This window comes from Mytilus edulis, chromosome 1 (genome assembly GCF_963676685.1).
Source record: "Mytilus edulis chromosome 1, xbMytEdul2.2, whole genome shotgun sequence".
NCBI lineage: Eukaryota > Metazoa > Mollusca > Bivalvia > Mytilida > Mytilidae > Mytilus > Mytilus edulis.
In genome coordinates this window covers 67,856,705-67,883,011 of record NC_092344.1, presented here as the reverse complement: position 1 = coordinate 67,883,011, position 26,307 = coordinate 67,856,705, and the positions used below count along the sequence as shown (strand labels likewise).

At 32.0% G+C, this 26,307-nt stretch overlaps 3 protein-coding genes across 3 annotated transcripts; 2 read left to right on the top strand and 1 right to left on the bottom strand.

The window, feature by feature from the left end:
* Window positions 1-3,145: 3,145 nt before the first annotated feature.
* LOC139487775 (uncharacterized) lies at window positions 3,146-8,222 on the top strand. Its single transcript, XM_071272855.1, has 4 exons — window positions 3,146-4,197; window positions 4,934-5,116; window positions 6,620-6,739; window positions 7,329-8,222. The coding sequence occupies exons 1-4, from the start codon at window positions 3,220-3,222 to the stop codon at window positions 7,482-7,484; spliced, it is 1,437 nt and encodes a 478-aa protein (XP_071128956.1). The 5' UTR covers window positions 3,146-3,219; the 3' UTR covers window positions 7,485-8,222.
* A 5,942-nt stretch (window positions 8,223-14,164) lies between these two features.
* Window positions 14,165-14,908, top strand: LOC139529486 (uncharacterized). The gene has a single exon (XM_071325496.1). The coding sequence runs from the start codon at window positions 14,165-14,167 to the stop codon at window positions 14,906-14,908; it is 744 nt and encodes a 247-aa protein (XP_071181597.1).
* Window positions 14,909-15,789: 881 nt separating this feature from the next.
* LOC139487815 (baculoviral IAP repeat-containing protein 7-A-like) lies at window positions 15,790-25,929 on the bottom strand. The gene is made up of 6 exons (XM_071272952.1): window positions 25,897-25,929; window positions 22,638-23,855; window positions 21,955-22,130; window positions 21,044-21,209; window positions 20,223-20,414; window positions 15,790-16,064 (listed from the first exon to the last, which is right to left on the bottom strand). Exons 2-6 carry the CDS (start codon window positions 23,848-23,850, stop codon window positions 15,865-15,867), a joined length of 1,947 nt encoding a protein of 648 aa, XP_071129053.1. The 5' UTR covers window positions 23,851-23,855; window positions 25,897-25,929; the 3' UTR covers window positions 15,790-15,864.
* Between the last annotated feature and the right edge of the window lie 378 nt (window positions 25,930-26,307).

Genomic DNA, 26,307 nt, shown 5'->3' with positions numbered 1-26,307 from the left:
AAACTTCGTGTTCTTCATGTTCAGGTATCAAAACAGTATAAAAGGAGAAAGAAACAATGCTGATGTTCAAAGAACAAAGAAGTGAAAAATTGAAGTAATTCTAAACAATCAACTCTGGTATATATACCAGATGCATGTTAACATTGAATAACAAAAGAGCATTACAAATAGTATCATCAACTGGTCAATTTAACAAAAAAAGTACGATTTCAGAGTACTCGCAGTTACTGACAGTCAGTTAAAATCGAAAACAAATAAAAATAAAAAGTCATGCATCATAGACTAAAATCAACTATATTACATCCCAGGGATTTAGAATTTTAACGTCATGGACAGTCAAAGAAGACATGACTATTTGTTTTTCATGAGCTGTTGTTATCTTAAAAAGATGTTTTATACATTTACTTATATGTTTTATTATCCATTTGTTTATCTTTTCTCTATATTCATCTATAAATTAAGACTTGAAACAGCAGGAAATATTTGGACCACTCAAATAATAGGTGCAAGAGTTTTTAATTTGATCCATAAAATCTACCCTGAAGTCGATCATCCATGTTTACGTGTAGTTTACAATATCATTTCACGCATCTAATTTAGGTTAGATACTTTTAGCTCGCTTTAGTAACTGTGAGAATTCTGTGAAACTGTATTGTGTATTGTACTTTAGTTTTGGTATGATATTCTGTACTACCGATCACTACCGCTCTCCTGGTTGGTCTCGTGTAGGGGCGTTCGCCTCGAGAACGGGAGGTCTTTAAATTTGTTCGAATCCCGAACGGGTCAAACAAAGATGTTAATTAAATCGGTATTCTATTTCAATGCTTAACACGTGGCATCATAGAGTAAGAGCATAGACTGGCCGGCTCAGAGTCGGAAATGTGTCCGGGTCGGGTGACCTTTCTTCCTGCGAACTAATATCTAGTGAACTTACACGATAAAAAAATACCGACTCAACTTGTCAGTCTAGTAAAAAACGGGGTTAATACTCTTATTATATTTACACGTAATCGTCCTGAATATTAATTTTATTCGCCGCTGGTCATCATCCATTATCATTATTTATTTTACCGTTTTATTATACAGTGACGTGTTTTTCTTTTACTAGTATATATTAAAATTTCTTAAATCTTGACCAATCAAAATTTAAAAATGGCAGGTGAAATCTTTCAAACACTTGTGATTGTTGCGATTATTATCTTTGACGGTAAATAATATTAAATCAAATGTGCCTTTTCGGATATATAATATTTGAAGGAAAATATTATTGAATCAACTCTGTATAACTATTATTTAGTCATGAGTCGGTTTTGAGCTTATTATTCTGTTTACGGAATGTTATATAAAAAAGACCGAATGTTGAATATTTTTATTTATCTGTGTCTTTGGGTTGCTGTCGCATTAATGTATACCTTTATCTCCTTTTATTCAAAACCCAGATTCGCTTGACATCTCTAGACCTCTCACGTCCCACAGTATACCCTTGCTAAATGGGTGCGTTCGTTTGGCTTATTGGTTATATAAATACGCAGCTGTGTCCGATCAAAATATAATTGGAATGTATATCAGATGCCTGTTGCAGTGAGAATTCCACGCTATCGAAAGGGGAAAGACGATCTACGCACAAGTTCAATCATTGAAATGTGTAAACAACAAGAAAGGTCAGCTTAATCTTTTTAAATAAGTTACATGGCTGATTTTAACAGCATTTTTTTTACTTTTGCTAGAACAATAGTAGATGAAAACAAAATATAACAAAACCGATCAGCAAGACAATATAAGAAAAATGAAACGCTCAAAATACATGTAAGTTGAATCTTTTTTGAATTGTTGTCAACCTTTTTTATCATTTTTTTTGTTGCTTTTATGACAACTATTATACCAGTCTGAGATATAAATAAACTTTAAACAGCAAATGTTGTCACCTAGACGAGAGAGCCGTCATTGTTCGCTTCAATATATGAGTTATTGCCACTCATTAAAGATTTTTTTTCTATTATAGTCCCTCCCCTATTAGTTTTGCTGGAAATTATACAATGTAACCCCTGATGTGTACTACCACAACGTTTTTTTTTAATATTAAAAAAAGAGAAAATGCAAAGAGAAAATGATGGAAGAAATGCTAAGATTTACGCATAAAAATTCAAATGTAAATAAAAATAAAATATATAAAACTTGGAAAACTGTTTGAGACTATAATCAACTGAGGACAAATGATTATAAATCACTAAATGAAGCTAATTAATTTATTGCTCCTTTGTGTTCAGTGGCAAATATGTCATGCATATTCACGACTAGATTCAAAGTGGATGAATTTGAAGCAAATGTTTACAAATTTAGAGTGGCACTTTTTACAATAAGGCAGAGCGTTCGCTAGAGGTAAAACGTATGCCGTAATAGAATAGATTTGAACCATAATGATCGAACTCGCTTTCCTCTTTTTTCTCGACGGTAGACGAACGTCGTATACAAAACGTCATGAATTTACAAGCAATAACGGCCACTCTAAGTAAATGAGATATGGACTTTTTTATAAATTAATTCCTATTGCAGCCAACATCTCCCGGTTCCGGACAGGTTATTTATTTCCACAAAATACCGCCTGATTATTGATCGAAGATATTTGAGCAACCAAAAGCACTTTGAATTAAACAAATTCTCGAAATTGTAAATTAAGGTATTTTGCTGGGTGTTTTTTCACAATCCTATTTCGGACCCCCTGATTTTAAGAGGGCGTATCTACTTAGTCATCATGCCCGATTAACTTTAATTGAATTGAACCTCAACTTAAAGACCTACATCGGGTAAATAAGTTCGAGGTACAATAAGTAGACAATAGAAATCCTTTGTGAAATAAGATCGTCCCAGGTATCTTAGAAAATAAATTTGCGTTGAATAACAATGAAAAATGCACGAGCAGGTTTGTAAAAAGAAATAATATTTTGTTAATATTATCCCTCGTCAATGATTTCGGTTTATATATGGACAGTAATGCTACAGCATGGTTCTCACAGGAAAATAAATACGTGATACTTTTGGTTAAATACAGGAAATAGAAATACTTTGTATTAAGAATAAATTTCCATTGTTCCTTGACATACATGTTTATATAAATTAACAATTTTAAGAGTGATTCATAAGGACGTAAATGTTACGGATTCGATTTCGTATGTGTTAAAGTGTCTTGAGAGTATTTGTCATTCAGATCGAAAGATAACCATGAAATCAGAGATTTGTATACTCGCTTTGGTGTTTATATTGATTGCTTTCTCTCGTAATGTATATGATATACATAAAGTTGGCCATCGACCCGTCCTGTTGGTAGAGGGAGATTGTGTGTATGTAGGTGGAGAATTAGGTATGGTTAATCTAGACAAAAAATCGTTTGAAGAACTTAAATTCATGTCGGTTCAAAATGTATGGGCACTACTAGTTGATGATGACGCAAATTTGCTGATTGTATGTTCCTCTCTTGGAGACGGGAAAAGTCAATGTCATAAAATGAACAGGAATCTCAAAGAAAATGACATAACATCTGAGCAATTTATGATCGATCTTAACACACCTCCGTTAAGCATAAAATGTAGATTATCAGACGAAATAGGAATTGTGATTGCAGCACCATACATAAAGTCGTTCACCAATCGCAAAGATTCCAAAACTATATACAGCTTACAAATGGGAAGTCTGAATGAGTTTAGGTATTCTAGCAATACTGTATACCAGTTGGGTTATAATGAAAATATGAACCGCTCACAGATGAGGTATATTGCCGGTTTTGTGCATGAACAGTTTGTTTATTTTTTGTATAATATTTATTTGAACGATCAATTTATTGAAGCAAAGCTAGGTAAAATGTGTGCATCCCACCATACATACTCAAGTACTGGTTTTCGTACTTCTTATGAAGATATTCCTCTGGTGTGTTACCATGATAACGTAAACTACACGAAGATCGAAGATGGATTGGTACTGAATGGAACAATGATTGCATCTTTCAGTTATATGGAATCAAGTGTTATCTGTTCTTTTAGCATTAAAGAACTAGCGAAACGTTTCCTAGATTCGCGGATGAATATTTTACGTTGTAATCAGAAAACAGGATGGAAAAATCGTAGCTTCAAACCGGATCCTTTTATAGCCTGGCAGCCAAACACGTGTATTCATTTGAACAACCAGACCTGTGTTGAATCGATGGTAAGCGTGTGTTAGACATGACTAATGAAAGCATCTACCTGTTAATTCAGCACTATAGATAATGATTTTATATACATTGTTTTTAAATGTTTGGTTTTTGACTTCAGAATACACCATTAGAAAGACGTATTGATTAATAGTATTTTCAAGAATCACCATTGTTCTTTAAAGCAAACTGATTGTGTGATTTTTTCGTGTGCCTTATCTCCTTTATTATTACAAATTATAATATATAGCACATAAAGAGTCTGTAATAACGTCTTTCAAATTTGCTAAAATGAAATATTACGACATAAATTCTTGCTTTTGAAATTGAAATAAAACAACTTTGTTCTCACGTCAAAAGAGACAAGAGTATGGCTCATGGAATGAATATTCATGTCTGCATTATATATTCTGATAGCTACTATGTTTTTTTTACCATTTTCATTTGCAATAATGCCCTTCATTTCCTCGTCACATGGATCCAACCCCTAGCTCATACCGGTATTGTCTTACTACTGCTCGTCATCTCGACAGGTCCAATTTGACATTTAGGCTATCAATAATCTTACTTTTATGTTCATAGTCATAAATAAAAACAAGCAAATACGTTATGGTTGCCAATGACCCAACTATCAATTACACATTAGAAATGATACCCACACATTCTTATACTTCGGCTGTACACTGTTTCGGTACAAACAAACTCATTAGTGTTGACACAATTGAAAAAAAAATGTGTCATATATTTAAGGTTTGTAATGTGATCAAAGGAGATTTCTGCAACACTGTTCTATACTATACAATTGAGGGAGTAGATCCAATTGTCTCAAGTGCAGTTTACAAACCAACAAGGAGAGTTCTACGACATCTCGCTGGAGTTGATTCAAATGACAGGGTGCTGATTGCAGCAACAAATTCTGGGCATATTATTAAGGTAAAAAAATTTTTATATCTATTATTTATATTTCGTCTAAGTAGTTTAAGTTTAAGTAGTTTGGAAAAACTTTAGCTGGGACTATTAAAGTATAAATTTTTATAATTCGCATTTGTTGGTCACTTCGTGCTTGAAAAAATATCTGTAAATATTGAATACAATCAAACTCTTAACATTTGTTTAAAATTGATACAGAAATTTTAAACAAATAATGTTCTGATTTATCTAACTATGCATTCAATGTGTAAAATTTAATAAAAAAAAACAAGAGTAAAAAGAAAAGAACAAATATAAGTCATATTTATTTAACTTGCATTTACCAGGTATCAATTTACAATTTGCAATCCTCTTCCCTTTCATAAATGTGACTTACCGAGTTACACTATTTACCGGATTTGTTATCTCATAAGCAACACGGCAGGTGTCATATGTGGAGCAGGATCTGCTTACCCTTTCGGAGCACCTGATATCACCCCTAGTTTTTGGTGAGGTTCATGTTGTTTAGTCTTTAGTTTTTTATGTTGTGTCATGTGTAATATTGTTTGTTTGTCCTTTCATTTCTAGCCATGGCGTTGTCAGTTTATTTTCGATTTATGAGTTTGACTGTCCCTCTTTTACAGATTATTTTCATTTTCTTCATATTCTCAAAAATCTTTTTAGAAAATGTGTCATGGACAAAAAGATCTAGGTTTTTCCTTGTATAAACAATTAATGTTAATTTTCACATTTCCTCTATCTATATTGTTATCGTCTTATTATAGAATGGACCGTCATCAAATTACTTCACATTCAAACAAACAAAGAATGTTTATCAATTAGTGTGTCAAGTATCTACTAAGTACATATTTAGAATTTGAATTATTTAATCCATATATGGTTTTTGAACTTCATTAGGCTTATTACATGGCGTGCAGGTTCAATTTCCTTTTTATGTCATCAAAGTACATTTGAAAAAAATATATATTTGACAAAACAAAAGATCAATCGAAATAAGTTGGATTCCCTCTCAGCTTGATAAAAATATTATACGAAAACTTTATTCCAACATTTACCTTATGTATAATACTAAAAATATTTCTATTTTTACTTCATTATTTACATTTATTTACATCTTGAAAAATATAACTATGCTTCTTCGCCTTTGACCATTTATTACACATGTTACATGTTACGTATATAATCGGTTATTTTCTGTATTATAATGTATGCATGTTTCAATCCTCATGAGTCATAATGATCAACTCAATCTGTACATGCAAATTTAAAAACAAAATGAGGTCGGCATTCCTTTTTCCACAATACAAGAACAACAAACAATGTCTTGCTATACATTTGTATGTTGATTCAAATAATAATTAAACTATAGACTTTAGAAAAAATCTCTTTGCTTAATTTTTATCATTTTTTAAAGTTTTATAGTAATTAATCTTTAATAAATGTAAATTGCATTTTCAATTACTTATGAAATTATATTTTTTTTTACATATGTACATGTATTCACAGTTAAACATCAGCTCCTCTTCCTCCTATGCAGTAGACGTAGAATATGAAATAACAGGATCACACAACATTGTAGACTTACAGACTCTAAATGGAACAATCTACATATTAACAGATACAGAGGTATATTTAATAAATGTAAACTTGACGATGTTACAATAAAAGAGGGACGAAAGATACCAGAGGGACAGTCTAACTCATATATCGAAAATAAACTGACAACGCCTGGCTAAAAATGAAAACAGACACACAATAGTACACATGACACAACATAGAAAACTAAAGAATAAACAACACGAACCCCACCATAAACTAGGGGTGATCTCAGGTGCTCCGGAAGGGTAAGCAGATCCTGCTCCACATGTGGCACCCGTAACTGATTAACTGGTTAAAAAAAGTACAGTCGATGATTTCTGTTATATATGAATAATATCAATGTTTACAGTCCTATTAGAAGAAATTATCTTTAAAAAAAAAAAGCGAACATCCTTAAAGTAGTTTTATGCCCAGAGGTAATTACAATGATGAATTTATTGATTGATCTATCTTTTACTCTTCTGTCACCACTCTGAGAATTTACAATCCTAGTCGATTAAGATAGCCGTCAAGCGCACAAGCAAACAGCAGCATAGTATTGCGTATAAGTCGACGGAAACATAAATGTATTGTGAGAAGGTATGATAGTCATTTGTTCTGTTTTCTTTTTTTTTAGTTACAAAGAATAGCTGTGGATGACTGTGTCTTTGACAACAATTGCAGCAATCAACACATTGACTTGAAAAGCTGGTTCAACCATATCAAGCCTTCGATATATATATGTACCATAGCTTTACTATACGTTAGAAGTGTCCTCGGGGAAATGTTCTGAGCTGGTGTGTGGCATTTTACCTAGTTAAACAAGCTTCTAAAGAAGATACTTGTTGATGTTTCTATTGAAATGTCCCTGTTATTATAGATACATATTGTAAGTTTATAAGACTTTCGCTACGGATATCACTTGTTGTGTTCGTATTAAAAACATATGGAAATTTCAAGATAAGAATAACAAAATACCGTGTTCAATATTCATACGGAAAAAAGCGAATACAATCCAGTGGTTTTGTTTATCTGTTTCCTATCAGCCGAATATAATTGTGTGTGATATGTTATCTAATTACTCTAAATAGAATTTTTCGTAAAAGTAGTTTGTTTATAAAAATCGGCTAAGTATTTACCTGGACTGGATTCTTGGACTTGACTACACTAATCTGGACAGTTGGTTGGACTGGACTGGACTTGCATGTTTTTTTAAATGATAAACATTCACTTATTTTTGTAGTTGTTTATATAGTATCTTCTTCCTTATTTACAATTTTATTTTTTAATATTATCATTTTAGTTTATAATCATGTCTAAATTATAAGTTGTATTGATTAACATTAGAAACATAATCTTAATTGCAAATATTTACACTAATACAAAAATAGCTTGGTGATTAAAATAAAAACTCAAATGAAGTGTGATATTTGATGGCAGGAGTGTTGTGGTCTTCCTTTTAAATACACCAAGTGCTGTAAATAACCTTTTTTATTCACAAATAAAATTACACCATTTCATTCATTTAAAACCGGTTTCTTTCACTTAATCTTCCATCATCATATCTATACATATTAGATTTCGTATTCTTATTTCATTTTATATTCACCGTTTACGTGATATCGCAGAGCTTGCTCGTCAGGAAATTGTGCCCGAAAGTGGGAAATGTATTCAGTGGACTTTTATAAACTATTACATGTACATTAAAAACCAGCTAAGCTTGTCCCTCTAGTTCAAGATGATTTTATTTCTCATTGGTTCGTCCAAATTAAGCGATCTTACAACATGAAATAAAAATTAAAACAAAAATTAATACCAATGCAGAAACAACATTCATTCTGTGAATATTGTCTGGCAATACATACTAGTAGTCCAATATCAGTTCATACTTCATTGTACTGGAACGAAATGCTTACTTGGTCTGTAACTTGTCATGGTGTAAAGTTATCAAAGGTACCAGGATTATAATTTAATACGCTAGACGCGCGTTTCGTCTACATAAGACTCATCAGTAACGCTCAGATCAAAATAGTTATAAAGCCAAACTAGTATAAAGTTGAAGAGCATTGCGGTTCCAAAATTCCAAAAAAGGTTGTGCCAAATACGGCTAACGTAATTATGACGTTACGCTCGATGTTGGTGACGTTTTCTGATTTCATTCACCTATGACCAATAATCTGCTTAAAATAAGAAAAATACCGAAAAGATCAACTGTTTTTTGGTGTTAAAATCTTCGGAGCAGGTGTTTTTTTAGTTTTTATTCCCTTTTATCAATCAGCTTTCCAAAAACAAACATGAAAAATCTCATGTTTTTGCGTGTAGACGGGTAACATCCTAATATTGTTTTTGAGGGTTCCTCCTAATTTCGGATACCCAAAAATAGATAAAATATAAAAATTATATACCATTTTAAAGAGGAACGTTAGGGCTTCATGACGTCATATTTGTATGACGTAATCGACGCCATTTTTGAATCGAGTAGACCTTAAAAGACGCCATTTCAGCTTGTATACACTGAAGGAAAATTATAAGCCCTTAGCGGCATCACAGGTAAGAATCTATCGATAGCGAGATTATTTGTAATCAAAGTCTTTATATTATATCGAATATCATTATGTATATATATCTTTATTCTCACAAACCAAATTACAAAGGTATAGAGATAATTACATATGTCAATACAATTATTACAATTACATAAATAAATAATGTACGAAAGTAGATAGAGGCGTTCACAATTGTTCACCCAGAAAAGTTCAATTTGTTATTTATCTCCTTAATAAGTTTACATAGTTTGTTCAGGTCTGTACATTTTTTAGAATTCATTAATTCATAAAACTTCAATGAGTTTGGTCTATTTCTATAGTAAAATGCAATACATTGTTTTCTACAATTATCAAAAGCTGAACAATTAAAAATGTAATGGTATTCATCACCAATGGCATCTGAATTACACAATAAACATTTTCTGTTTTCTCTTTCTATGTTTTGCCATCTTCCAGTTTCTATTGGAAATTTCATGTTTAAAGTTCGAAATTTAAGAAATAAGGATATCTGCCTGTCATCCAAAATATTTAAATATTTCTCAAACTCCAAAGTATCTTTAAATAAACGATAATTTAATGCTTTTGGTGATTCTTGTAGGCTTGCTAGCCATTTTTGTTTAAATTGATCTATCAAATTCTGTTTGATGGTTACATGTAGCCATGTTTTATTTACAAAAAAGATATTATCCCATACATATGACAAGCCACACATGTCTAAAATTGATTTGACTTGTTTTAACCATAAAATATTTGTACCATATTTGGCAGTTGCTAAGTTATACAAAATAAAAGGCAATTTGTCAGGTTTTCCAGTTACCAACTTGAACCAATAATTAATCATTCGTAACTTGATTGAAATATCTAATGGATATCTTCCCAATTCACCATAAATCATAAAATCAGGAGTAGACTTTTTTACTCCAAGTAATATTTTACAAAATTTAATATGAACCCTCTCGATTATTGAATTATTTCCAAAACCCCAAACTTCGCACCCATAAAGAAGTATTGGTTTCACAATTTTATCAAATAGATCAAGTTGGCATTCAATTGACAGATTATGTACTCTACCTTTTCGAATAATATCGTACATAGCATGTGTTGCTTTTCCACATTGCTTTTTTTTAGCTCTTGAAAAAATTTCCTGACCTAGACAGTAATACACCAAGATAAGTAAATTCACTCACAATGTCTAGTATTATATTATCATACTTAAAAAACAATATTCTGCGGTAGTCTACCTTGTGAAAAAATGACAATCTTACTTTTTTGCACATTTACTCTAAGTTTCCATAACTCACAATATTCATATAAGGAGTCCAGTTGTCTTTGTAAATCTATCTGAGATTCTGCCATTAAGACAGTATCGTCAGCATATAAAATGACAAACAATTTTAAATAAACATTTAACTCTATTTCTAACTCATCAGAGATAGTGCACAAACCTTCTATATTTTTATTCTTTAAAAACAATTCCAGATCGTTAAGATATATAGAAAAAAGCAAAGGAGACAGATTTTCTCCCTGCCTAACACCAATAGAACAAGGGAAAAATTCAGAAAAATCTGATCCAAAGTGAATACGTGATTTGATATTATTGTACATGTTGACAATAACGTTATACATCTTTCCGTTAATCGAGTGTTTAATAAGTTTTGACCAGAGACCAGACCGCCAAACAGTATCAAAAGCTTTCGCAAAGTCCACGAATGCACAATATAGTTTCTTCTTTTTTCTCTTTAGCAACTCAAATAATATGTGAATAACAAATATATTGTCTACTGTGGAATAACCTTTTCTAAAGCCAGCCTGGTTTTCATTTAATAATAAATAATCCTCTAAAAAAGAACTCAATCTAAAAATTTAAAACAGATGTGAAAAGTTTTCCCAGGCAGCTGAGTATAGTTATTGGTCTATAATTCTGGGGATCAGATTGGTCACCCTTGTTTTTATAAAAAGGTATAATATTTCCCATAAGCCATATGTCAGGCAAATTACCAGAATCAAAAATCATATTAAAAAGTTTCACATAAACGGGTATAAAAATGTGTGATGTGCTTTTCATAAATTCATTGATTATCAAATCATCGCCACTGGCCTTTCCGTTTTTCAAGTCTCGTATACACTTGCTAATTTCTTCTGCGGTAATTTCTGAATTTAAAACTTCATTTACACCTTGAATGTCATTCGGCTCATTTGTGACGTCATTTGTATTCTCGGCGTTATTTAAATTTTTGAAAAAATCAAACAGTACATCTAATGCTATGTTAGGTTTAGTTCTTTTCCCTCCCCTATTTAAAATTTTCAAATATTCCTTCGGATTTTTTGTCCTCAGGTTTTTCATATGTTTTTGAAATTTTTTTCTATATTCCCTCATCGATTTATCCATCTGGCGTTTATATACCCGTTCTTTCTTTTTCATTTTTTCCCTTTTAGCTTCTGATCTATTACTGCTATAATTTCTCTTTGCTCCCCTGTAAATCTTTCTCTTATTCCAACATTGCTTATCAAACCATGGTTTGTTCCCCTTTTTGTCCATTTTTTGTCCTGTACGACTCCCTTGGCTAGCATTATATGTACCTAGAACATTTTCTGCAGCATCCAAAAATATGCTGTTAATGTTTTCAACTACTTCGTTTATTTTGCCTTGAGATAAAAGGTTACTGTCAACTGATTCTAATTCGGCAACCAAATCAGAAATTTTGTTCTTATCAATAAATTCTACGAATTCATTCTTTTTCTCAACATCCCATTTTTGTACCCGTTTTACTTCTCTTGCATTTTCCACGCTGTTCTCAGCAATGTGCACATCTTCCTCAATACCATCTTTAAAATTTAAAGATAACATTAACGGAGAGTGGACATCTGAGAACAGCTTGGAAAAGTCTTGAACATACATATTTACAACGAAACATAGACGCCATTTCAGCTTGTATACACTGAAGGAAAATTATAAGCCCTTAGCGGCATCACAGGTAAGAATCTATCGATAGCGAGATTATTTGTAATCAAAGTCTTTATATTATATCGAATATCATTATGTAAAACAAACTTGGAAAATGCTTTAAAAACATTGATTCCCAATTTTAAAGAACGAACTCCATGAGAACTTCGACATCATAACCAAAATCAAAGACCCGAAAAACACTGTCACAACAACGTTAAAAAAAGACATGATCTACTTGAAATTATCAATACCGAGTAAAAATATGTAAAGCATGCTATCTAGTCAGAAAAAAATACATGTCCGGTAATCTAGAACATCTGAACGGCATGTATTCATATAGCAGTCTCTTTTTTTAGCATTACATAAAATCATATTATGTATATGAATCCCCACAGGGATCCCGTCACAAAACTTTTAACTAACGTTTAACGTTCGTAATTTCGATGGTTTTTAAAGAAAACGTGAAAAAAAGAGGGTTATACATTTCAGAACGGCGAAATGATGCCAATATTATAAATTCCTAATGAAAGGGGAACGGTTGTATGCATTCGTATATATTTTTGTCAATTTATTACGATTTCTGATGCGTTGGAAGGGTGTCTACCAAAATGTCACAAAAACGGCATCTTCGTTTTTCCTCTAAAATACTTAAAACAAATTGTAACAAATCTTTTGAAATAAGAGAAAGCTGTATAATTGTTAAGAAAATTCAAGCGATAATCGTAAATTCTAAAACCGAAGGAACATTTCGATATAAATAGGATAAAGATTAATGTTCAAATTATCAAAATAGATTAGTCACATGGTGGTCTACCAAAATGTCACAGCATCGCTTATTTGACGTTATTGACGTTCACATTACATGTAACCTTTTTTTACGTTATGGCGTTTTTGAAACGTATTTATTTTGTTATAAAAACATCTAAAACTTAAATTCAGAATATACGTTTTCTTTCAAATGCTTTTTCTTTCATGTCATTTTTTGTTAAGTTAATGAAACAGAAACTCAACAACAACAACAAAAATATACAAAAGTCATGTACATACAAAACTAATATCTTCAGTGGAGAACATTCTTCTCAAATACCACTAGCATCATACATAATGGATATCTGTATCAATTAAAGTATTGAATAAGAAAGTTGAACGTTGTGTATACATGTACGAATACGGACACACGACACATGTAAAACAATCAAATACGGAGATATGTTATACGTGCAGCTAATTGGGTACACTTAATTACAAATACATTTTGTAAATGGTAATAATTAATACTCCCAAACACTTTTTTCCGTTTTATGATTAATATTTTAAAAGTACATATATGTATCTAATAAAAATCATCGATACTTTATACTGCCTTTAAATACATAAATATTGACGAAGAAACTTTTGGACATTAAATCAACATTCGGTATGGGCTTTGCTCATTGTTGAAGGCCGTACGGTGACCTATCGTTGTTAATGTCTGTGTCATTTTGGTCTCTTGTGAACAGTTGTCTTATTGGCAATCATACCATATCTTCTTTTTTATATGTTCGGGATATCTAGGTTGGCGTGTTAAATATTCACCTCAACATGTCTGATATTTAAGTTGTCTTGTCAGATATTGAAGTCGATGGAGTACATAATTGTGTCACCATACTAAACAATAACAAGCAAAAAAAAACGCAACGCAAGCTCTTTCACGCCATGGACTCAATAGTAGAACAAAAATACTACTAGAAATAATCTGTATAGTGTCAAAATATATAAATAAGGAGATGTGGTGTGGTTGCCAATGAGACATCTATACGCTAGTAAGACTTAGAGTTCCAATGACGAAGACAAATGCAATTAAAGGTTACCATTACATACGATCTTCAACAATGAAAAAAGTCATATGTTATAGTCAGCTATACAAGTCTTGATATCAATATAAGAAAATTTTAAATAAAGATTGATTCAAATATTGTCATTTTCCGACTTGTAGGTATCATGACAGTTATATCCAAAATTCAAAAACTGAGAGCTGAGAATAGAAGAGAACAAAAACGCAAATGGAAACAAAAGAGTAAAAATGACCAAACAAAAGCATTATCAAAGTCTTCTTCTGCAATCCGAAAAAGGAGACAGAGGGAAAAGGATAGGAATAGTAAAATAGAAGATATAGAGAAAAGAGCAGCAACAACAAAAAGAAAGCACAAAAGTAGAACTAAAAAAAAAGATCAAATATCAGCAAAAGAAATAATTGAACAGACCTTAAGGGGTAGAAAGACAAACAGACAGCGTATATGGAGGGGAAAACAAAAACAAAAACAGCCGCAATCGCCAGTACAATTGAATTTGACCACGGCTGAAGACAAAAACGATCCATTTAAAAACAAAATGAGCCGAAGCCGCGCGGTAAGAAAATTGAAAAGAGCCTTACCTGTAACGCCAAGTAAAAGAGTAGCTACAGTTAAAGCATACCTTTCAACAAATAAATCTCCAACAGCAATCACACTGCAACGCATTGGACTAGTTCCTTCACCCGAAGAAATCAAAGAATCAAAACTTAATGCGTCAGTGGTTGAAGATATTAAAACTTTCTTAAGTAATGAAAAACTCAAACGCAACGACCAATCACGTGCATCTGTAGAAGTATTAGCTGCATCGGTGTCTGGACCTGCAGTTGGAAATTGCAGAGCTAAGGTTGATTTAGCCAAAAAAACTCGGAGTACCTGTAAGACGTATTACTAAAGGGTTTCGCGTACGGTCAAGGGTTCTCACATCAGACAAGTTTTCTTACGAATATGTCAAAAGAAAAACGAGGTCGCATAAATTTGTCTGAAGAAGTACGGAAAATGATATACGATTTTTGGTGTTCCCCTGAAAATTCTCGACAGACGGGCAATAAAATAGATGTCAAACGTGTTCGTATTGGGATAAAGACATACTGCAGTCATGCAGTTCAAATTTTGGAGAAAACGTTCTATTTCTGGGATAAGAAAATCCTTAGTTTTTCGAAAAATTTAAAGTTTTGTCAACAGAAAATTTATAAAACGACCATATAATTGATATTCATGTCAGCACAGAAGTGACGCTCAGATCAAAATAGTTATAAAAGCCAAACAAATTTGAAGAGCATTTAGGACCCAAAATTTCTAAAAAGGTTGTGCCAAATACGGCTAAGGTTATCTATTTCTTGGATAAGAAAATCCTTAGTTTTTCGAAAAATTTTAAAGTTTTGTCAACAGAAAATTTATTGAAATTAGTTATTAAAGCCAAACAAATTTGAACAGCATTGAGGACCCAAAATTTTAAAAAAGGTTGTGTCAAATACGGCTTAGGTAATCTATTCCTGGGATAAGAAACTATACCAAATATCAGGTCACCATCATCAATGAAAAATCTACTATTTGAGTGAATTTTCTTAGATCAAGGGCCATAACTCTGCACAAAATGATTACTAGGGAACAAAATTTGAACTTGATCTGTAATTTGTCATAACAAAACTATATGCTATCGTCCAAGCACGAAGAAAAAGGTGTATCAACTGATTTACCAGACTGACGGACGGAGTGCAAACCTACAGTCCTCTTCGACGACGTCGGTAGGGGACTCAAAACAACAAACTAATATTTATCATTTGATTTTTCTTTATTATGAAGTACATATTAAATTTCATAAATAAAACTTCAATAATAACACATTTGTTAACTCAAAATAGCCTTAACGGTTCCTTTTATGAACGCTCTACAAATTGGACATCTCCTTAGCGCAGGCGCACAGTTTGTGCAGGCAGCTAGATGACCACATGGAAGAAAAACTATGGCTATTGGTTCGTCTAGACATATTTTACATGTCTGTTGATCTTTCAGGTTTTGATTTTCTTCTTCTAAGCTTCTTATCGACACTGAAATATAATTTGAAACAGATCACTGAAAATTTCATCAAAGTCAATATTATATTATAAAACATGTCAATAGTAAGATAATTTATTAATCCCTTTCACGAAATTTATTTCCAGTTACGATTGAAATCCATTAAAAGAGTTTAGCTCAGATTCTTTTGGCTTTGCTGTATAAAACCATACTAATAAATCTTATTTCTAAACCTGTTTGTACCAAGCGTAGCTTATTACTGATACATCTGGCATCAGAAACACTTTTATTGGCATCATACGTTCATTAAAGGGAAACTTCGCAAAAAAATCAAAAATTGATATTATGTCCATTCTGTATAAAAAGGCTCAAATTTATAGATATTAAAGTTTTATTCCGCTAGATAAGAGATCAACATCGATTTTAAAATTTGAGTATCAATTTTCTACGCTCCGCCATCTTGTCATCTTCTACGATTATAATCACGATATGTCTATAAAACACAAAGGACCAAAACTACAGTAACCGATGTAGTCGTAATTGCGTGTCGATATCTTGTCAATCGTACGATTGTTTTATCTGAGTAACTATAAACTTGATACGGAAAATGTTCTTATTTTTTTTTAAATGACCATTATTATATATCTGTTATTTTTAAACTGTTAATATTGGAATTAGTTAAAGAGTCACAGTTCAAATAATAAATAAGTGTTCCGTGAAAATTGTTTTCAAAAATCTAATTCGTTCATAATTCTTTAAAGTAATAAACTTTATTCAAATAAATTCGGATCTTTCCTCATCTGATCACCAGCATGGCTAAAGGTATTACTCCCAAAGGTATTGTGAGGGGTGTGAGGACTCAGGTGACACGTCCGGGTATTCAAGCGATTTCCTGTCGGGCTTGCAAGTTCATGCATCGTTTCACTTCTGTAGGTATTGATCAGTGTACACGGCAGACTTATAACTTTCCATTTTGAACTATCAGGTGTATAATACACATCTCTGTCTTGTGTGTCCGAAAGTGATATGATGCCAATAATTTAACTCGTACGCTTGTTTATAAATAACATTTCTGGTGTAAAGAATATTATTTATGAAAATATAAAAAATACCACAAAAAAAAAGATTTGAAGAAATAAAAATCTATATACATATTTTTTCCGAGGGTTAATTTGGGAAAATGTAATTTGTCAATAGTAAAGGACAGACTGGTACATACCAAAAAATATTGATTTAAAAAATGTACGCACTTGTCGATGTTGGCTTATACGCCTGGATAGAAAGTTACGGAACTATAGTGCAATTTAAAATATATACATGTATCAGACTATATTGTATACCAAAAGAAGAAGAAGAAGAAGAAGAGAACCAGTTTGATTTAAATACAGGTCAATATATATCTTGCTTTGGTTCATCGAAGTTATGAACATAGTAAAATCCCAGTTTTATGTATCAATTAGATTGTTCTCGAATAAAGGAAGAAATTCGTCATCATCACAATTGTTCCGACATTCATGTAAAATATATGCAACTGGACGTACACTAATAATCCCAAAGGGGTGTGAGTATTTTCTAGGAAAACTATTGAGTATTAAAGTTTCAAATCAATTTCGGGATTTATTTTCTTTCTTGCCGTGATATGATAGCAATTTAAAGAATAAACTGCTTGTTCGCTTTAGCGGTATTCTTGCCAGTTGAACAGCCTTATAAGTTACATTCAAAAATAGGGAAAGATGACATAAAATTCGCTGTCTTTTGTTTTTGAACATCGTTGGTCAAATAGTATTATACGTTGTGAGACGAGGACTATTTCAACAAATTCTATAAATACAAGTGGAAGTTTTCGTTTTTTGCAATTTGAGAGTAAATGATGTATCAAACGTTCAAGAATACGCATGTAAAATGTGTCACTGGATATAAAAAAAAATCAATCTCAAAACCTACTTCCGTATGGAACTTCCCCTTTCAGTGACCTGCAAATTTAACAGATGATACACTTTATAAGATTTGCATGTCCAACAACGACCCACTACTCTACATGTGTTACTGACAGCCTAAGATAGTAATTCTTCTGTTAGGTCAATTCTCTTTCGAACAATACCAGAAAACATGGAAAATAAGTTCTTTAAATTTTGACTCTGGAATTAACACCATTTTTTCGTGCGACAAACTTTATTTCTGGCGATGAGCAGACATGGACGGAAAACAATAAACAGATAGGTTTAATATTTGTTCATTCATTTAACATGTATAATATGAATACGATTGTACTTAAAAAAAACTTATATAGTTAGTTTCAAGAACAACCGGGTTCAGACAAACTGTTATGAAATCGATGCTGTTACTTATGCATTCACCCAATTCAATATTACGATCAAAGAGAGTAAATTAGTGGCAACATAGACATTCCGTTAATAACGGCATAAGTATGCAGTTAGTACACGAACACCAATCTGTGTTTTAAAAACTAGCGATGGTTGCTAAGGATATCTTCATTTCGGGAACTTTCTGCAGCTTCCATTTTATGGAGCTCTTCGAAGTTCGGTATACCCTGGCTCTAGTGCGTACCCAATATGACCATACTCGTCAAAATCTGACTCTTTTGACTGACTGGAACCACTGTTATAGTACTATCATTCTCCGAACAAGACATTTTTAGTTATGATTTTATGATAAATTTTTGGACCATATATAAACTGTTCTATAAAAACAAGCACGCAAAAATCATAAGATAGAAATATAAGTAATATGTGAGTAAAGTTAATTGAATCATTTAAGTTAATATCCTTTGGGCTCGAATGTAGTTAACTAATAAATGTGTTTTATAGGATAGCTCAAATCCTCATCCAAATAATATAATCTAGTATATGTAATAACCCCTTCCTACTACACCGAGTTTTAATGCCAAGCGGTAGACATATTTTAGGTACCAATTAAGTAATTGAATGAGTAATAGATAACAATAATTAATCATGAATGTGCAAAGATTTAAAAACAAAAGTATTTTTCTTTGTTCGTACATATTATACTCCGCTTCGGTAGATTTATCTACTTATCTTCAGATAGTTTCAGATATACATTAATACATGGCTTTCAAAAGTCTAAATGTAAGTGTTCTCGTACATTTTTTGCCTAATAAAGAAAATCAAAATGCTTTGGTAAAGCTATTTCTAATTCCCCCTTTTTAATGAGACATACATCAAGGACAAGAGGTGTATATCATTTCATTCTGACACATGAATTAAGTTTCCCGTCTTAACCGAAAATTGTTTAAATTTTATTACTTAGTAAATTAATTTATTTGAATTGAAATAAATGATACAGCAAATATAATTAAATAATTCCACGGCGATCTATTTTTATTTGTCACAAACTTGAAACTTGAATTAGTATTATAGATGTGTATATTGAATGCTACCTTGTTTTATAATCCACTGATCCGAATAGACAGTCACACCTGGCAAGGTGTGCCCTAGAGGCGTGGTTAAATACCGAAGTGCAAATAACAATTTACCTTTCAACAAGCCATCTAAGAGTATTCAATTTGCCACAGAACCGTGAATACACACATCGTATAAATCTAGTCAAAGCAGAGATAGTAAAAGGTCAATAAGAGTACACCAACATATTGTCTTTACAGATTATTGTACTTTAATTTGTTCACCTCATATATCAGTCCGAAAATGCATTAATTAATAAATTTATAACTTTTTTGGTTGTCTACTAAAATAATTCGAATATATCTTTTAACATAGAAAATTTATCTCATGAATGTGTACAATTGCACGTCTGTGCGTCTTATCTTCTTATTATCGGATGTTTATTAGATAAACCATAAGTCATCGGCGCGCTTACGATTACGTTTAAATATCATTAAAAACCAAGACTTTTACTGATTGTATTTTAAATCCCGGCATGCAAAAACCAGGAGAAAACGTCACGACCTACAGGAAGTAGTTAAAAAAATTTATTAATTGTTGAATTTCTCCTTTATTACTGGACATATAGCGATAAAACTTTGTGAATATATATATTTTGTCATAATGAACATATTTAAACCATAAGTAAAAAATCGCGTATTTTCCCTTTAATGGTCTAATGTGTGTTCTAATGAAACAAAAACGCGAATAAAATAATTCATATCTCCGACAGAAAAAAGGTATATGTTTATCTAATAATTGTATATTTACATTCAAGATCAGGATTACATGTCGCTTCTTCGGTAGATTTATTTTTATTGGCCTCTTTTAAGTTGTCTAGTTTTGCCTTTTGTGTACCATTGAAAGGTTGTTGTTCAGTTTCTGTTGAATTTGTTGACTCGTTATGTCTGCCATTTTCTTCAAGTTGGAAAATGGCTTCAAGCAGACGTGTTCCAGTAATCTCTGAAATATAAACTGAGTTTTGTAAAATTTATAGTCGACGGGTTTCAGGCAAAACATATTTAGTCATAACAAATTCAAAGTAGTTCCCTTTATAACATATAAAAGAAGATGTGAAATCTCACTAAACGTTCTAAATAAGGATTGTCTGTTCAAGACTTTCAAGTTAAGATAATACTATTCAAATTCCGTACGTCCGGAGTTCTTTTCTGAAGTAACCTTCACTATGAACGCACAAACACAATTGTTTGAATGCGAGACATGTGTATAAATAAGTTGAAACGTTATGAGATATATTACCAAAAGACACCTTTAAAATATAGCCCATTCGTAATAGTCAATGCGTATGTGTACTCCTTAAAATTACGAACAAGATAGTTCTATCCTTAAAAGAAATGCATTTTAAAGCATAAAAATAAAATTGCGAGTCGAGTAAATATTTTTTTGGATGATTTGGTCTGAAATGTTCCTACGAATTGTGTTACAGATGAAAATATTACATGTGTTCGGAGCGCTTTTCATGATTAACTATTACCAGAAATGGTTATTATTTACTTTTTTCTGAATTTATAGTTATAATGTAAAAATAAAAACATGTAAGAAAACTTTGAATTGACAGTACTGTTATGTACCTGTGGATCCTGATTTCTGTAGCGATTCATAAGCCTTCTTTACCACGCGTTCATCATATCCAAAATCTGCAACCGCCATTACAGCAGGGTGGTTACTGTATTCAACAGGCTTTGTAACCTGAATTCTTGTTTCTCCAGACGAATTTGGACGCCAATTATTTTCATTCTATAAGATAATGTGTATTTCAGTATCTGAGCAAGATTTGAACGCAAAATACATACATTTTCGATATTATAAAGCTGATATATGTCTGAAAAAATTTAAGATACATGTAACAGGAATTTTGAAATATCAGGGTTTGATACAACAATAATTTCGAGATAAAGGATTCAACTATTAGATGCAAACATTGAAACTAACGTTTAAAATTAATGTCAATTACTACAATAGTACATGCATGTATTATTTTTAATGCACTAAAAGATCAAACAGAGAATTGTTTGATTACAAGCCTTAAAGAGCGGCACTTGACCTTGATTACATTAGATCACTAATGAACTATTGCATGTATGGTTGGCAATCTTTTAATTCATAGAATGCATATGGAGATGTTGCACTTGATAAAACGAATGCATACTTATTACGTTAACCTTTAGCAAATTTAAATTTGAAAAAAATATATATATAGCATTTTCGCTGAACTAATATAAATTTTTAAGGGACCAGCTGAGGCCTGACTCCGAATGCAGGATTTGTTTGCTGTATTGGACCCATTGGTGGCCTTTGGCTATTTTTTGCACTTTTGTCGGGTTTTTGTCTTTAAACACGTTCCACGTTTCCATTCTCAATTTTATTAGTTTTAGACATATATCTGTTCTAATATCTACATAAGACCTCAGTTAATTTGTTATTTTTATGCAATACTTTGTTTTAACTTTTACATACAACAAAATAATTAATATACATATACCTCATTTGGTAAAATTCTATTCATTTGAACATCTTCTATAAATTTGTCTCCTTTACACTGCCGTAAAAAAGCACACTTCTGGTACCATCGTGCATGTTCAATCCATGGATGATCACCTGGTTCCCAGCTTCTTAAACCACCACCACAGAAAAAGCATCTGCAATGGTCGTCTGTTCCTTTAGTAAATAAAACAAAACATTTATTATTCATTCAATTTGCCCATTTAAAAATATTTAATCAGTTTTCCTAACAAAATGATAGGCAATTCAATAATACATATTTGTTTCTTGAAGGTTTTTGTCAGTTATGACGTCCATGTTATTGTAATAATTTTTTAATATTCAAAACAAAACAACAAAAAAAAGAAGTTTTGAAGCAATTTACTTGTAACTTGAAAGCTTTTTTGATTTTACAACAGTTTAACATTTTTGAATTCCTGGTATAGTAATGTCCCGTTACACATTCATCTTATGATTACTGATGAAATCTTTACTTTCACTACATTTGGTGTGATGTGTATAAGACTGGATTAATAACAAAAGACATGTGTCGTTTGTCTATCTTGTATCATGTCAGCTGTTTGAGATTTAAAAATATGACAGAATTAAAATTCATTTAAAATTGTTTATATCTCTTTCTTTTTTCTTTTTTTTTTTTTTTGTCCACAAAAGATAAAATTTTACCTGTGAAATAGAATCCAGCTGTAACCATTTCTTCTGGAGACTGTGTCAAATACTGCGGCCAATGATTAAATGAATCAAGTCTCACTGATCTTATAGCGTATTTAGGATACTTTGGTTTATCAAGACATACTCCTAACGCTGTTGATTCTCTTTGATTGTTTTGCGACGTAGATTTTGTACATACATCTTGCATAATACTTCCAGTAGCATTTAGTATTCCATGTTGAGAATGTTGAGTGTGCGTATTGAATTCAGGAGTTCTGATTAAACTTTGTGTGTCATTTTTGGAATAACTGGAGGCGATAGGAGTACCTTCCGTTCTGTTGTTGTTTACGTTGGCAGAACTTATTTGATGTGAACACGTAGAACTAAACCCTCTGCTCCCCCATTTTTCATCCTTCGATTTAAAAGATATATGAGAACTTTTATCGTCTGAAATAAATTCCGTGTTATCTGGTTCAATTTCATTACGCCCACAAGCACCTGACATAGAAGTGGCTTCATCGCGCACTGGTTTTATATCCAATAAAAAGGAGCAATTTGGAGATATTTGTTTGTGAATATTAAAAGGTACATCGTAACGATTCCAGTGTTTATGCTTTACTCCGCAGCTGTGGCAAATAACTTCATCATCAAACCCGGAATAAAAGAATCCAGCTTCCGCTAGCCTAGTGGCATATATTCCTGGTATATCAGGAAATGTTGAAAATGTGGAGAACCTTGCACCTTCAAATTGCATACTCTGTGATTTCTTCTCGTCTTTCAAGAATGTTCGAAAATCTTGAGGCAAGAACGGCATAATTTTAATTATAGACTTTGGTATGTTTCGAAAAGGCATAATAATGTTATCGAGCAGCGACTTATGTCCAAAACATGATTCTTTTATCTTTAGAGAACTCTTCCATTTTACTTTAACTTTCGTTGTGTAGCCGTATTTTCTTATCATGGTTTTATAAATAGAAGCCTGGCATACACATTTTACAAAGAAAATAATGCACAATGCCAATATATATATATTCATCTGACTATTCTTGGATTTTTCGTATGAATGCATTGAAGTATCATAATCTATATTAGTATATAAAGCACATGCGATTGGTTGATGGTCAGAACTAGATGAGCAGTAGGATTCATATTTAACTTGCTCGTTATACTTTTGAACACCGTTGTCGCTGGGTTTTGGTATCTCGTCGTCTTTGAAAGGGATAGTCATTGTAACTGCAAAAAAAACCTCAATGAAATATACATCCAATGTATTCAGTGTCTTAATATTTGCAGTGATGTGCCAGATTGCAATGAACGAAAAAGTTTTGCTGCTGAAAAGGCCTTTTACTACAAGGATATAGATACCATAAATTGCTGAAAGCTTAAATGATAATTTTGTCTTGGTGATTATCTTACTTATATATAACTGACAGTTTGTGGGTTACCTTCACAATCTGTGTGTATGCTTGTCTCAACAAACTTATTGCTAAATGTTCTGGATTATTTAGTCTTGTTCAATTATCATCTTCTATTTTTGCGTCTGATATCAATTTTCCCATTTATAGTTTAAACAAGACTGTTATGTTTGGGTTTTTCTAATTTCTGCAATGATATTATATGAAAATTTCCATTTGGCATTGCACAATATTGTGTAATCCTTAACTATTTATGACGTTTATGTGTTTAATCTAAACCTAATTACAGCCGCAAATATTACAGTGTATGACTGCATAAATATTTATCAGCACTTCATATACTTTGAGTCTGATTTTAATAGCGGCTTTTATTCATTTACGGTAATTAATTTTCTTATTTCGTTTTTCATATCTTTTATATTGCTATTATAGAGAGTTCTGTTTTACTTTTTTCTTATGGAACGTGTTTATGTAAATCTTTTGTTATCCAACTGATCGAAATGTCAAAAGGGTTGAAATATAATATATCTACTTTAATCCAACCGCATGATAAGGTGTCTATCAAGTCAGTATCCTCATCAATGGTTCTCGTTAGAGATAGCGTTGTTTGGGGGGTTAACATCAGAGCTCTCATCGGCACTGATTTTTAAACTCGACGAAGACAATGCTGATATAAACCTTTGAAACAAAACAAAAAGTGTACACACGAGAGCGCTAACGATGCAACTTTTCATACGATTAATGTTTCTAAGGAGCATAACACTTTAAAAATTGTTGGTCGACACTGCCGTGTTACGAACTCGTCAAAGTCATTGCTATATAAACCTGATATAAGTTTCATAAATATCAGGCAAGAATTGTACACATGTGGGCGCTAACGATGGAATTCTGTATTATAACCATTGCTTCAAGGACCATGACTCTTAATTAACTAATGTATCAGCACTGATCTTCGAAATCCAAGACATAATATGATTGCTAAAATACGTCATATGTAAGTTTCATAAAAAAAATCTTGACCAGAACTATACACGTGAGAGCGCTTACAAGACCGTAAGGACGGACGCCCGATAGTTCAATGTCCCCCCCCCCCCCCCCCCCCCCATAACGCGTTCGAGGGGACAAAAAAATTGCTGAGTCGATCAAAATTGTTCCTTGAAGCTTTAATTCGTAAGGGGCGACCATTTGCTTTTGATGTATATATCAAAATTCTTGCCTTGTAAGAGTTGAAAATAAATAATCTTGCGTAAAACAGTATGACAGTGAATATCCATTTACTCAAAATACAGGAAACAATTATGTACAAACATGAAAATAACGTTCGTGCGACGAAACAAATATGTAATAAGCAACAGATGAAAATTGAAAGTAAATCAGAAAGAAAAAAATCTGCCCCCCCCCCCCTTTCCCTAGATTTCAAATAGTCGCTTATAGGAATGTGTTTAAATTAGGAGTTCGTATAAATGGACATAAGACCAAGCCAATTATAAAAAAGCTGTTAAAATTGTTGATGGGTTGATCCGTTTTATCTGAGAAACAGTAAATGCTGACATAAACAAAAAACAAAATGCAAGGAATTCTTATGAAGAGGCAAATGATTTATTCGATCAAAATCAAGATAAGTATTTTCATTTGTGTCAAGGAACTTTATTTTAAAAGTTCACAAAGACTGATCAACACATTAGTGGTAACTAAATTATTTTTGAGCTAAATATCACAGTTTTCTATAGATAATGAAAAAGGTTTATGATATACACATCTCAATATAACGTTGTCATATCTCTTAAAATAGATAGAGACACATAAACATATCTCATTATTTCATTATTTTTTTGTGTACCTTATTTTTTATCAATTACCTTTTTTCACTCTTGCTGATTCCCGCAACAATTTAGAATATTGCATAAGAACGATTACATTTACTTTTATATAAATCAGAAAATAATGTCTATTTTTAAAATGAGCAAAAGGGAGATAACTGAATTTATATTCACATACCTGTGTGTGTTAACTATTATCTATTGATTTGCTAAAAATGTATTTATACGGCTTATTAACTTAAAATTTATACATGTATTTATGTTTTGTTCTGCAATATCTTTTATCAGATACGCTGGAAATCTAACGTGTAGGAAATCAATGAAACAAAGACATCCATTTTCACGGCCGACACTCGGCTAACCGAGAGATTGGTCGGTTAATCTATATTGAGTATGCGGCTATATGGGCGGTTGGTCTGTTAATCGGGTTGGTTATACGTCTGTTAAGAG